At 47.0% G+C, this 13,449-nt stretch overlaps 1 protein-coding gene across 1 annotated transcript in view; it reads left to right on the forward strand.

The window, feature by feature from the left end:
- The window catches only part of CAMTA1 (calmodulin binding transcription activator 1), a gene marked incomplete at its 3' end in the record, with an annotated part of 231,869 nt that overhangs the window by 175,902 nt on the left and 42,518 nt on the right, over nucleotides 1–13,449 (forward strand). The window contains exon 7 of the mRNA XM_082295872.1: nucleotides 3,253–3,406. Within this exon, the coding sequence (XP_082151998.1) occupies nucleotides 3,253–3,406 (154 nt within the window). The remainder of the gene's footprint in view (nucleotides 1–3,252; nucleotides 3,407–13,449) is intronic.

The following is a 13,449-nucleotide window of genomic DNA, read 5'->3' on the forward strand; positions in this document are numbered from 1 at the left end:
GCCCTTTGCTGGCTGCCCATGCCCCCCCTCCCCCCCTCCCCCCATCCCAGAACTGTTCCATTTTTGTGTTTCTGCTCCTGTGAAAAATCCTCACATGGAGCAGGCTGGTGGAACAAACAATCCCTGTTTTAGTCAGATAATTTCCATGGTGGGCAGCAGAGGAGGCTGCCAGGCTGCTCCAGCCACTGGGATGGAGGGCTGCAGCACCATTATGTGCCATTATCACTTTCTGGATAATGTGTACACTTTCACCATCACATAGTTTTTCTCCCTCATTTTTCATGAGAACTGGCATTAGATTAATGGTTAAGCCATGGAAGAAATGTAACGCCACGCCAGTCTGATTTATTGACCACTTAGGGCTGATGAAGCTTCAAACAAGAGTCAGGCAGATGTTGCAGTTGCATTTTTCTTCATCAAAACCAACGACTTTTTGTGTTTAACCACTTGTTGTACCATCTCCTGCTTCCCCCCAGCAGCAGTGGAGGCAGTTCCTCTGCCACACTGAGGAGGCACGAGAAGCCAAACAGCCGTGTCCAGGTGAGGGACAGATGGCAGCGCCTTCAATTCGGGTGTGGGGGAAGCAGAGCAACTCTGCTGAGGCTCCAGGCACTGGAACGATGGGCAGATTTCCAGCAGGAGTGTTTCCAGAGCCATCTGCAGCCCAGTCCAGGGCTCCCCTTGTTCCCCCCTGCCACACCAGTGAAGAGCTTCTGCCATGGCGTGTCCACTGTCCTGACACCTTTCCTGCATGGAAGTTACATTTGTAATTTTTCTTTCAGTCTTTCACATCTCTCTTGCTCTCTTGGTAGGTCACCACAGATAGTGATTCGCTGCTGATCATGAGTTTTCCAAAACATTTGTATTCTCTTCATTTGTATCAAAACATTTCAGTTCACCAAGTGGATTGGCATTCATGAGGTTTGTCAACCTAAGGTCAGCTTTTAGATGTAGCCATAAGGAACAAACCTGTTTGGTCTGTGTTTATTTTGTATGCTTTTATATATAAAAAGTCTAAGTTCCAGTGCCAGTCCACTGCTGAGGTCCACTTGTTTGTGTTGCACTGAAGCCAGGAAGCCCCATAATCCTGACCTGCTTGGTGACAAACAGGCGCTGTCAGGCTGTGAAAAACACAGTTTACCTGAGAGGAAGGTAGAAGCACCTGCAGAACTGCCACATCATCCACGGCTGTGTCTTTGCTCCCTTCTTTGAAACTTCCCTGAGAGCAAGAGGTGTATTTACATGAAATCTCTGAAGCATATTACTTTTTATTACTTCATCATCTAGATCACTAATTATGTTAAATTAGCTGATGGAGACTATTTGGGTGTATGGGTAATCATTTTTACTATCTGAACCTCTTCTGAATTATGCACAAGGACTGTGATGTTTCAGATGTACTTTTTGTAGAACGAGAAGTTGTGATGGTTTTCTGTATCCTCTGGCTGCCTCTGTCTGAGGCAGATGTGCCCTGTGAGAAGGAAGGTTTTGAACACCTCACAGTTGAACACAAAAGGTCCAGTTGTTTGTCTCCAGAAGAATCTCAGGAATAGAAGAGCCAACCGTTTTCTTTGCTTTCGCACTTTCCAAAACCACTCTGAAATAAATTACTAGCTGTTTTTTACAAGGTTTCTTTGCCACTTCCCTGTGCAGTACAACTCTTTTAGCACTGGCTGCAAGAATTTGATACTGCTTTGTCACAGAATCTTCACTGAGAAATCCCCTGCTTGCAGTTCTGACTATAGAGGGGGAAAATGCAAGTTCCTACTGGCACGTCTTCCTAACTTGAAAGAGCTTCTCCAGACAGAGGGATGTATCTGCTTACTGAGGGGATGCTCTGCAGGGCTGCTCTGCTTGTCACAGTGCTGTACATGGGCACCAGTGGCCCTCCCCCCTGCCAGCACCTTCTTAACCAGCCTGGAGGAGCTGGGAGACACGACCAGCTCCCCCTGATCTTGGGGATCCGCAGGATGCTCCCGATGTGCGGGGTGCACGAGGGAGTCACGGTCACCCCACACCCAGCAGTGCTGAGTGCCACCCTGCCCCTGCCCTGGGCTGCTCCGGGTGCAGCTCCAGCATGCTGGGCCTCGGTGCTGTGCTTTGCCCATCAGAAGTTCCCTTCCACAGGTCTCCTTGGTGCAGGTGTCCGTATCCTGTTCCAGCTCTTCCCTGGTTTCATAAGCAAGTGCTGCCATCAGCACAACCTTTGCAAGTGGATGATGGGTTGTGTTCCCACTCCCCCCCAGAACAGGGCTCTAACAGCATTAATGAAACATTAGAGTTTTAATTACACCATTATCCTATTTATTTTTATAAATAATTCCAAAGCAGTCATTAAAGTTTGCGAACTTAGGAGTAAATGACTTAAGGGAAAGAAATCATCTCCTCAATCTTGTTACTATCTATTGAACAATCTCCCTGGGACGCTGTTGGGGAGCTGGCGGAGTTGTTGCTGTTGTTAAGATGATTCATTTACTCGCAGGGTGGTGACACAGAGCTCAGCTCCTGCTCCAGGTGTCGGTGGGACGGCACCGCAGTGCGTCAGAGCAGGGTCCTCCCCCCGCAGCCCCGCGGGAAGGGAGAGGAGAGCGGGATCAGCTGCGGGATCAGCCTGCAGGAGCCGGCACCTCTCTGTCCGCCTGCAGCTGTCCTGCAAAGCGCTCTTCCAGTCCCAACCGTCTGCAGCTTGCAAACATCTTCAAAAGACAAGGAATTCTCCGGGCTTGTCTGTAAAGAGCCCATCTTTGGGGCTCTCTGTAATACTGTTTGTGAGCCTCCTCGGCTCTTCCCTCCTGCTTTCTCTCACTGTATGGAGAGTGTGGCTGTTCCTGGTGTTCTCAGGTGACTTTCTCTATATTCAAAAAAGCTTGATGTGGACCAGAACTGATGGAAGCATTGTCTCAAAGAAACAAAAGGTCCCTTAAACCAAATCATATTACCTGGTGTGCATTGTCAGTGGTGTTTGCAGGACTCTTGCAACTATTTGGTGTTGTAAGGGTTGAAAAAGAGGTTCATGCTGAGCATACAAGTGGAGCAGGAGAGTTGCAAGCAGAGGCCATCAGGATGGGGGAAGCCTTGTGCAAACTCAGGTGCTGTCTTCTGCCACCTCTCTCAAAGAACAGCTCTTATCTCTGGGAAATCCAGTACAGTCTGGGGTCTGATCACGCTGCTTTCTGTCACAGTTTTAATTAGGAAGTTAAATGCGGAGAGTGCTGGCCCCAATGACGTAACTCTTGCTCGCTGTCCCTGCAGAACCCAGACATCGTGTTGGTGCACTACCTGAACGTCCCGGCCATCGAGGACTGCGGGAAACCGTGCGGCCCCATCCTGTGCTCAATAAACACTGACAAGAAGGAATGGGCAAAGTGGACAAAAGAGGAACTCATTGGGCAGCTCAAACCGATGTGTGAGTATCTGGAGCTGGTTTTGCTTCTTTGCTGTATATTTAGAGTCCAGCATCTCTCACAGCCAACAACCATCCTGTGAAGGAGTCATTTGTCCATCCAACTCAGCTTGCATCTGCACACACTTTCTTTCCAATATTCAACACTTCTGGGATGTATGGTATGAGAGCGGCCCATATTGTCCCCAAAAAGGTCCCCTCTGCACACTGGGGGAAAATGGTACCTGTGTTCTTGCATAGGGTTCAAGGCCTCACTTGCAAAGAGCCTATGCAGTACTGGCAGGTGGATTCCCCCAAGGGCACTCCGTGTTTGGGTGATCATTGTCAGGTCACAATGGGTTGCTGTAGCTTACAGGTGGCCCCATGGAACTGAGTGTTTTGAGTTGAGCAAAATTTCCTGCAGTTTTGAACTTTGCAGCCTAAAGAGAAGGCTGCTCAGGTATGCAGAGGGATGGGGAAGTTTGCCCTCAGACAGGCAGTTCTTTGAACCTCTCTGCATCTGCCTTGGTGTATAATATTTTCCTTTGCATCAGTTATATTGTATGTCTTCCCCTGGAGAGCACATTCCAATGTGCACAAAAACATCTTTTGGCAGTGAAAGAAAAATTAGACATAAAGTGGGTCTATAACCAAGAGAAAATTAACTGCAGGAGCCACAATACCAAATCTGAGTCAACAAATACCAGGTCTGCTTCTGTGCCTGCCCCCTGCCCCTGCCTGGATGCTGGTGTCATGCCCAGCCTCCTGTAATTGGAGGTCACAGTCACGGAGTGCATCCTGATGTGTCTCTGCCATCCGTGAAAGATCAGCCTCGTGCTGACCGCAGCATTGGTAATCTGAGTTTGCAGTCCTTTGTTGCATCCTGAGCTGTGCAGGCCCTTGTATTCCTTTTCCACACAAAGCTGGAGGGCAGAGGAGAACAGGGAGAATGACACATTTGCCCCTGGGGCTGATAAACTTAGAAATCCAGGATGTTGGTGTAGCTGAGACTGGACAAGTACCTTAACATTAAACAGGAAAGGAAGCAGCAGCCTGTTAAAAAATCTGCAGTGCATCAAGAAAATTATGTGAAAACTATGACAAACTCGCCGTAAATTTAATAACACTTGGCTCTTTTATGTCTCAGGAGGGAAGAGTGAAATTCTGTGCAATTATTCAGAGTATATATGCATGTACACGTCTCTGTTTATGGGTACATATCCTGGGAAACACATCCTTAGAAATGTAGCTACAATAAAAGCTTTGGATTCTGATCAGACCTAGAAAACAAAGAGGACACGGATAACCGTGTTCGGGGAACGCAGAGGGGCACCGCTCGCCAAGAAGCCATCAGATTTGGTTCCAGTGTAGGGTGTGCCATGAAATTCTGGAGCCAAGCACATTAGTTTCATCACATTTTTGCATTAATCACATTCTTTCACAGACTTCACAGTTTGATTGCCTGATGTTTCCAAATTTCTCTGCCCTAAAGCAGATTTGTCAATGGCTTAATCAAAGCGTTGTGCACGGTGTCGCTGGTGCAGTGACAGTCTCACCTTTTACCTGTTCTGTGCTGGGGTTTGGTATGTTTTATTCCTCTGGACTTGGAAGCTCTGTAGGGGTTTTGTTTTCTTGGTTGCTGTTTTCCATGAGAATTTCACATTTAAGACAAGTTAGTGATGAGTACAGCCAGGGTGTGTGTGGAGGTCCAAGAGCTCTGTACCTGTAGAGGGGGTTCCCATTTCAGACCACTGATGTCCTTCAGGGTTAAGGAAGAGAAGCTGATAGAAGTTCTGCCTTTGGGGCAAATGCTTCCTCCTGGTCAGAGGTTGGTGGCAGTGTCCAGCTCTTGACTCACTGACAAGTGCTGTTTGTTGAACTCCTACTCAGCCTGGGTTGGAGTCAGGTGTTAAAGCTGTTGACCTCTGTCAGGTATTAAAGCTTTCCTATCAGAATGGAGGGTAGCAGACAGGCAGTGGTGTGGCAGCCAGCGGTATGGGAGCATGTTCTCTTGGCCATGTGTGCCTGGAGAACTAAAAGCCATGTGGCAGATGGCTGGCAGGGTGAGCGGCATCGGTCCTGGAGTCCAAGCCAGGCAAATACATCAAATTGTTTTTCCTGAAATGCAGAGAGACCCTGGCTGGGATGATCAGGGAGTTTGTTTACATTTCTTGCATCCATAATTCGCTCAGCTCCCTCTTCCTTCCCCGCTGCATCACCCCAAAGTCAGTCCAGGCTTCAGCAAGTCTTCAGTAGCATCAGGGACAGGCACCAGCTCCTGGTACCAGCCTTGTCATCCCCGTGAGCAGAGCAGGGCACTGAAGTCTGGGTTCTGAGAGGTGGCTTCTGCCCTGCTCCTGAAGGAGACCTCTGAATGCAGAGAGAGCTTCTTGGCTGGCTGCTGTTCGCTCATTCTGTGACTGTGCTTACACTGGTGGTTATGGATTAAAATCCACCTTTTTGGAGTGGCCATAGAGCTCTGAGAGCTTTGTGGAAACAGCATTAACTTGTTCTAACATAGCTGGTGTGTGAACTAATTAAGAGACTGAAATGAACCCATCTGAACATCCGTGAAAGGTAAATGCTGCTCTAAGGAGTTGAGGTTTTCTTAACACCTCCAGCTGAGTTGAGACTGTAAATAATTAATTAATCAGCCTGACTTCAGCTTTCATGGCTTTGGAATTTTGCTTTAGTTCTGATCTGTTTGTCACCTGCCTTCAAGCTGGGATGTTCATGACCTCCTGATTGCCTTCTCTGGACCATTGCTGTTGGCTTATCAGACCTCAATTTGGCTGTCCTCAAGACTGAAGCATATGAGCCTGGAAGGCCTGATACACATTAATGACCTCCCACAGGATGATTCCTTTTTCCTTGCAGGCTTGGAGATGAGGCCCCTTATCTCAGTGGTGTCAGCAAGGTCAGGGAGCCCAGGGAAGGCTGTGACACCTCCAGTGATGGCAGACCTGGGATAACCCAGCAGTTGGGAGCATCTCAGCTGGCTGTCTCAATCAAAAGGGTTGTTGTGTGTGTGTGTGTGTGTTGCTTTGGTGTGAATGCAACTTTTGAGTACATTTGTGCAAAGTGAATAGCTATAATACATGAAAATTCTGCAGGAATGTTGTCCGAGACACCTGTAAGTCATTTCAGGATGCCTGGTGTGAAGAATGAGCCTCAATTTGGCATTGCTTTCAATTCCCCCCCCCCCCTTGTGGCCTGTTACAGTCTTGCTTTGAGATTTCTCTGAACAGATTAGCAGATGTCCTTAGAGGCATCTGGTGGTAAAAGCAAATTCAGTGGCAGAATCCATCACAGCAGAATTCTGTATATAAACTCCATATGATCAGCAAATTGTGGGCCAGCTCATGTTGGGGGTTTCTCCAAATCATCCCCTTTTGGCTTTCTCATCCTTCAGCTGGCATGTATGACTTACAAGCTCACAGCTGGTGCTACGTTGCAATCCTTGTTCCAGGTCCACTATAATTGAGAGCTATCGTCCTTTCAGAGGAAAAGCTTTTTGCATTCCTCTGCTGCGTAGGAACCGAGGGCTCCTGTTTGTGCCGCCTGCACGCAGCCACAGCTGGGGAAGCTGCAAGTTCCACGTGTGTCCATCAGTCAATGGGCATGGGCTGCTCTTGCCTTTTCCCAGAGTCCCTAACTCTGTGTCGGTGAAGCCATCAGGCCTCCTGGAGGTGACCTCAACCTGCATCCCTGCATTGTCATCACTGGAGAAGGCATCAGACGCCTGTAGCTCAGAACAAAACTCAAATAGCTGCAATCGGCATTAATGCGGTTTGAAGAATTGAGTTGTTGGGAGTTTTGTCTTGACTTGAATTTATATTCAATTTCAGTAGCTCTGTTTAAGGAGTGGGGTTATATTTCATCTTAAAAGATCAGTTGTAGAAAAATGCTATATGGGATGATTTTTACAATTCCCCAAGCAGTTTGTCAGAGCTCCAAAGTGCCCCTCAAAACTGAAGCTTGCCAGCTTAGCTCAGCTGGCCACATAAAAAGCAACGTGGATTCTTCAAAAAGACATTGGGTTTAATAATGCTGACATCCAGTTTTACTGCAATAGTCTGAGTTTTTATTAAAAAGATAACATGATAGAAGGTGCTACATAGGTTCTTATATCCCACCCACCACTTGGACTTAGAGTACCCCGTTCACATTGTCTGCATGGCCAGCATCAGCTTCCTGCTCATCAGCCACCTGCTCAGCTTCTCATCTTCCCACCAACCCTTTGACTACTGCAGGTGTGCAGCTCTAAAAACGAGTCCCATGCAAGAATACACTTTTCCTCTCCCTCTGAGATCTGTGGTGGCCTTTATGTCCCCAGAGGAAGCTTGCTCCCATGCCTATATGGGCCACTTTGTAGGGAAACATGGTTTCCCTTGTGGTCAAATTTCACCTGACGTATAAAGTCCCACTTTGCCAAAAGATCAAAATTAGAAACTGTGTTTTAGCTGGTGCCTTTCAGCTGTGTTTGGAGACACCAAAGTGAAATAATCCCACCGAGTGCTGACAGCAGGCCAGCAGGAGGAACCCACTGTTAGCAGTAATGGAAACTAACTTGAGGAAACCTAAACCAAATAGTTTCCTGACCCCTTAAAACTTGGGTATTAAACCAGGTGCAGCAATTGCCGAACCTCTCTGAGGAGGCTGCGGGCACACCAGCCTTTGTTTCCTGTTCTTCTGTAGTATTTTATGTCCCCTGTTAACATTTGGCTGTAGTTACTGGCAGACTCAGTCCTAGAGCATCCGCAAAGGTGTCAGTCTGCGTGTTCCTGGCAGTGCCACCGAGATGTGAAAGCCTGGGGAAGGAGGGCTGGGAGCCCCGGGAAGAAGGGCTGGGAGCCTTGGGAAAGGCTCAAGGCCCTCTCTGTGCGGGCTGTGCTTATGAGGAATTTTTTCCCCAAAATGGCCAAGCAGGATTTTTGCTTAAAAAAAATTCCTGGAGAAAAAAAAAAAATTAAAAATAACACTAGAGAAATGGAGAGGCCTTGCCGAGCTTCTGTGGGTCCGGCGCGCCGGGACACGCCATCCCGATCCCAGTGCTGATCCCAGTGCTGATCCCAGTGCTGATCCCAGTGCTGATCCCAGTCCCGATCCCAGTCCCGATCCCAGTGCTGATCGCGGTCCTGATCCCAGTCCCGATCCCAGTGCTGATCCCAGTGCTGATCCCAGTCCCGATCCCAGTCCCGATCCCAGTGCTGATCCCAGTCCCGATCCCAGTGCTGATCCCAGTGCTGATCCCAGTCCCGATCCCAGTCCCGGCCCGCTCCCGCCGCCCGTTCCTTATCCGCTGGCGCCACCTGGCGGCCGCCGGGCGCTGCTCCCGGTGCTCTTCGCAGAGGAGGAGGAGGGGGAGGAAGGATGGTGATGGTGCCCTTGAGCCGCAGCCGGGGGAGGGCGAGCACCGCACGGGACGAATGGGAGAGGTGGCTTCCACTCCGCTCGTCCACGTGCGAACAGCATTGGACTTCACGCGTCTGTGAACCGTGGCAGGAGTGCTGCTCCGAGCAGCTTCGGAAGAGTCGTGTCCTGCTACTCCCCTTCAAGGGACATTGGACTGCACGTCTGCCCACTCTCTATGAGCATCCCACTGCATCTCAGCAAACCTTCAAGGAAAGGTGTTGCTTTGGAAGACAGGCATCCCTTTGAAGAACGGCTCCGAGCAAAAAACCCATGAGAGTCCGTGCAGGACATTAGCATTCAGGGGGTGTCACTGCTGTCCCCAGCAGTGAGGCTCAGGTAAACCTGTCCTTCATAACCAGTAATGAGTGGAAACGGAAGGCTGGAAAATCAGAGCCAAACTGTGTGTGGGCGTCTGAGCACGAAAGGATAAATCGAATGGAAATATCCTTCAGCCAAACTGAGAAATCAGAGCAAGGCCTTTACTTCTGTCAACAGAAACGCAGTGGAAATTGGAGGGACAAGGCTGCCATTTCCAATTGACCATCGCCATGGAAACACCTCTCTGTGTCAACACTTGGTGGAGCAGAATGTGGGCAGCAAGGCAGGAATGGGCACTTGGACAAAGGACCCGCTCACGCTCCCAGCAGCACTTTGGGGATTTTTAAAACACTTTGTGTGGGTCAGGAGTGGCTGAGGGCAGGACTTCTGACACCAGGGCTTGCAGCAGGCTGTCAAGATACATCAGGAGGGAGAGGCAAACAGAAACCTGACCTTGATGATTCTAGATATTCCAGCTTTATCAGTCTATCCAACTTACCAGTTTCATGTGGGAGAGCTCATTGTTGTTACTCAAGTAACAAAAGACTTATCAAATTGGGATAGAGGAGCAGCACATAGGGTATAGGGAATGGCTTCCTCATGTACTGTACATGTACATGTATGTGTAAGCTGTGCCCTGAGTGGGTGGTATGGAAGAGCAAGGTCTTTGGAACAAAACCAGGAAGGTAAAATGTTTGAAGGGGCAAAGAGAAATGTCTAAGAGCATTCAGAAAGGGTAAAATGATCAGATTTAAATGTGGGAGGATATTTTAGGGACAAGTTTTACTTAGGGTAGAGAAACCGGAGGGAGGGAAACAGGGAAATAGCTGTTGATGGTGTTAGGTCTAGAGTGATGATGAGACAGTGATGTAGAGTTCAGGTGATGGGGAGGAGGAAGATACCTGCAAGACAGGAGAACTGCAGGCCTGGAAATTGTGGAGGACTGAATACCACCAGCAGCAGAAGGCAGCAGAAGTAGCTGGGGTATTGTAAGAAACTTGAACAGTCATATATTTCTGTGTGCAAGTTTCCCTTGGATTCTGAGCAGCCTTTCTGCTGATAATTCAGATCATCTTTCATCCCTTTACTCCTGATGGTCGAAGTCCTGGCAGTGCTAATGAATGAGGAGCTGCTGGGCACTATCAGGAGGTCGTTTTCATTGCCTTTTCTTCAAAAGAGAAGAAGGAGAAGAAAAGTGAGAGCCCAAGCTCACAGAAAGAGATTGGAGCAGCATTTGCACTCTGAGTCGTGGACCTTCCCCCAGCCTCACTTCTCTCCTTTGAGCACCCAGTGAAGCACCAGTAACTGCCTGGCTGCGCTGCCTCTGCCTCGTGCTGCAGGCACTGTTCAGAGGCTGTGTGGCAGGAGCAATGTGCTGCTGCTGTAATGCAGCAGCTTTTAGACCCCTCCACGCTATCACTGAAAAGGAAAGTGTTGAAGCAGTTAACAGCTTTCATTTTAAGTTATCAGGAAATGCAGTGGGAGTCTAAACAGGAATCCGGATTAAAATCCTTTCCAGAATTTCTGCTAAGCTTCAGACTTTTTTTTTCCTTTTGTGTTCATATATTATGGCTATATTTAATCAAACATAGTTCTACAGTGGTTTCACTTTTTGAACCACTAAGAAGCAGGAAGAGTATGTGTGTATGCTTTTTATTAGCCTTCCTTTCATAATGCACTTTCTTCCCTATAGAAATCTCCTTTCCTGCTGATTCATTATGTGTCAGGAAACCAAGCGTGACATGTTAAAAGCCATCTTGATAGTGTTTGGTATTCAGTACTAACAATTCACCAGGCACAGGAGTCTTTCTTTAAAAGAGGGAGGAAGAAAATCTGCATATTGGATGTGCCAAGATAGTGGATAATTTGCATTAAGCATCCAGACATTCTTTTTCTGCAATCTGTCACCCTTCACTGGCTTTTTATTTTATAACCTTCCTAGCATACGGGGAACATAAGTACTAAAAAAAAGTGGCACCACGTGGACAGAAACTGGAGCTGGAACCCTGTAGGATCAGCTGGAGTAAGGCTACAGAAGGACCGGACCTTTCCTCAGCAGCAGTTGATCCTCAGTGGGACTTTGCTATACTGGAAGGACCTGAAAATAATAGGCATGGTCCTCTAAGTACCCAGCTATAAAGCTGTCCATTATGCCTTAGCTCCTAGCTCACAGCTTGATTCAGACTTAAGAACCATCATCATGAATACACAAACCCCGAGTCATGATTCAATTCCCAGACTTGCCCCCACGATGCACTGCTCATCCCAGGATTCAGCAGCAGTAGGGAGCAGCGCTGCCATCCTGCTGTAGAGCAGACTTTCTGTACCCAACAACACGGACTAAAGCTCACTTCTTTAGCAAAGTGTTTCTAAAGTAACCAGAAATGACTTAATGCAAAGTTTCTCAATAATAATTACAGTTCGGCAACTTCATGTTGTATAGCTGAAAGCATCCAAAATACCTGACTGCATTCTAATCTCACTGACAATGTATTTTTTGTAAAACTGCTATTTGAACATCACTTATTAGACATAATATCACAGGTGACAGAATACTGTAAGAAATGAATGTGAGCAGAGGTAGTGAAGTGGCAAGCGTGTCTAACTTAGGTGTAAAAACAGAGACTGAGTGTTAAGAGGAAATTCAAAACTGCGAATGTACTAGAAAGCAAAATCTGTTGGGTACGATAACAATAAATGTGGTCATCAAACAAACATAGAGGGACTTATTACTAAACTATCTGCAGCACTTTAAATAGTGTTATGGGGAAGAATACTTGTAAACCTTATTTACAGTATTTCTGCAGGTTATCCAGCATGGCCAATAGAAATGTGAATTCTGCAGTATAAAACTAGACCAAGATGAGATGCTGTTAGGCAAAGTGACATTAGTGGGTGATGAGGCAATACAGCAACAGGTTACCAAAAAAGCAATAAAACTGCTTCACAGAGCAGATCCAGAAGCTCTGTTCCACCAGCTGTGTGTGACACACTCAGTGAGCAGCATCAAAGAGGAGAACAGGAGACTGTTCCCAGGATATGCCACCCCTGTGACCACAGTCATTAGATGTCACACACATTCCTTCATTTGCTTCTGATCTCTTTGCACGATGCTGCTTTTGGCTTGTGCCCCAGCCTCTGGCTGTACAGGAGCATCAGCCCAACCTGCTGTCGCCAGGATTTCACCCCATCACATCGGGGACCTTCACCATGCAGGGATCTGTGTATTTGCTACAAAGCCTAAGTCCATGGGACTTTTAGCTTTGGTTTTGTATATTCTGGTTAAGGATTTTAGAACACAACATGCAAGGAATGTGCCTTGATAAGACTATGGCAAAGACACTCCTGAAAAGAAGCTGTCAGGCATGAGGACACCTTGGAAATTATGTTGTCACTTATCAGCACTTTCCAAAATCTCCACATGAGCTCTGGTGCATTTAAAGGATAAATAAATAATATACACATATAAGTTGCTCAGAGAACCATTAAAGGAGACAGAAAATGCTTTGAGTCAGTTATTACGGAAAAAATATTTTGTGCTATTTCCATTAAAAGTCAGGTTGCAAATATCACTGTTATAGGAAATTCTGCAACTAAAATATTCTGAGAGGGAGCCTTTATTCAAATCATGTATCTGCATGCAGTCTAGCATTCTTATTTAAATAGCTAACAGGCCCAGAGAGTTCCCAAGAAAAGAGCTTCAGTTTGCAACATGTTCTGTAACATCACCCACCTGTCCGTTTTCCCAAATTACTGAAAGGTCGTCCAAGTCTGGGGTGGAACTCACACAGTGTCTGTTAGTCACTCCCAAAAAATGAGTCAGCCTTCACTGCTGCCACCCGGGATCTGACAATGAAGACCTGGCAGAAGGCTTGCATTCGCTGTTACCCTGATGTATTTTTGGCTGCTGATTTTACTATAAAGCTGATCTTGTTTTCATATTAGACAGAAAAAGATTCCAAAACACTTTTTGGAATTACACTGCTTTACTTCAATGAAACCAAGTCTTTTGTTGTTTTTGGGTTTTCAGTGAAGGTTGCAGAGACTACAGAGAGTCATTGCAGGTGCACAGTCCCTGTTAGCAGCAGACTGAAATAGAGCCAGATGCTCTACTGAGGAGTTTTTCCTCTATATATACCTAATTCAGGAATTGCATTTGGAAGCCTGTTGATACCAAGGAGCAGAGAATAGTAAAGCCGTAACCATTACTATTGCTTTTTATAGGTCTCCTTTCAGTTCTGACAGAAAGCAGCAGGAATGGATTTCTGCTGGTCGTTTGGAGTGGCTTTTGATGGTTTTGGCGTGGTTTTTCAGTTTCTGATGGGAAATTTTAC

This window comes from Coloeus monedula (genome assembly GCF_965178545.1).
Source record: "Coloeus monedula genome assembly, chromosome: 22".
Lineage (NCBI taxonomy): Eukaryota > Metazoa > Chordata > Aves > Passeriformes > Corvidae > Coloeus > Coloeus monedula.